The sequence below is a fragment of the Penaeus monodon genome, chromosome 15 (assembly GCF_015228065.2).
Source record: "Penaeus monodon isolate SGIC_2016 chromosome 15, NSTDA_Pmon_1, whole genome shotgun sequence".
In the NCBI taxonomy this organism is placed as follows: Eukaryota; Metazoa; Arthropoda; class Malacostraca; order Decapoda; family Penaeidae; genus Penaeus; species Penaeus monodon.
Window position 1 is genome coordinate 11,881,600 of NC_051400.1, and position 291 is coordinate 11,881,890.

Genomic DNA, 291 nt, shown 5'->3' on the forward strand with positions numbered 1-291 from the left:
GTACTACAAAGAATGCTATATTTTCCCAACAACATGGGGTAAATGGGATGCCTTCTTGAGTTTTTTTTTTTGTCACCAGGTCCTCAAGATCACGGGTTTGAAAGAAGTTTACAAGCATTTTTGTTTAGTCTGAGTAACCTGCAGCTGACCTACCCGACCGTATTTATCCCCTGGCCGGGGTGCAGAAAAATAAAACTAGTAAACCCTAGTTTTGGTTATGTTAAAATTTTTCATTTTAACCGGGTTTAATCAAGTTGCTTCCAACGCTGAAGGAAAAAATACTAAGATATA

The 291-nt window shown here is 37.8% G+C and overlaps 1 protein-coding gene across 1 annotated transcript in view; it reads left to right on the forward strand.

Annotated features, from left to right (window-relative positions):
* LOC119581750 (glyoxal reductase-like) overlaps window positions 1-291 on the forward strand; it is a 20,032-nt gene that overhangs the window by 18,465 nt on the left and 1,276 nt on the right. The window contains 1 exon segment of the mRNA XM_037929881.1: window positions 80-198. Coding sequence (XP_037785809.1) covers window positions 80-198 — 119 coding nt within the window.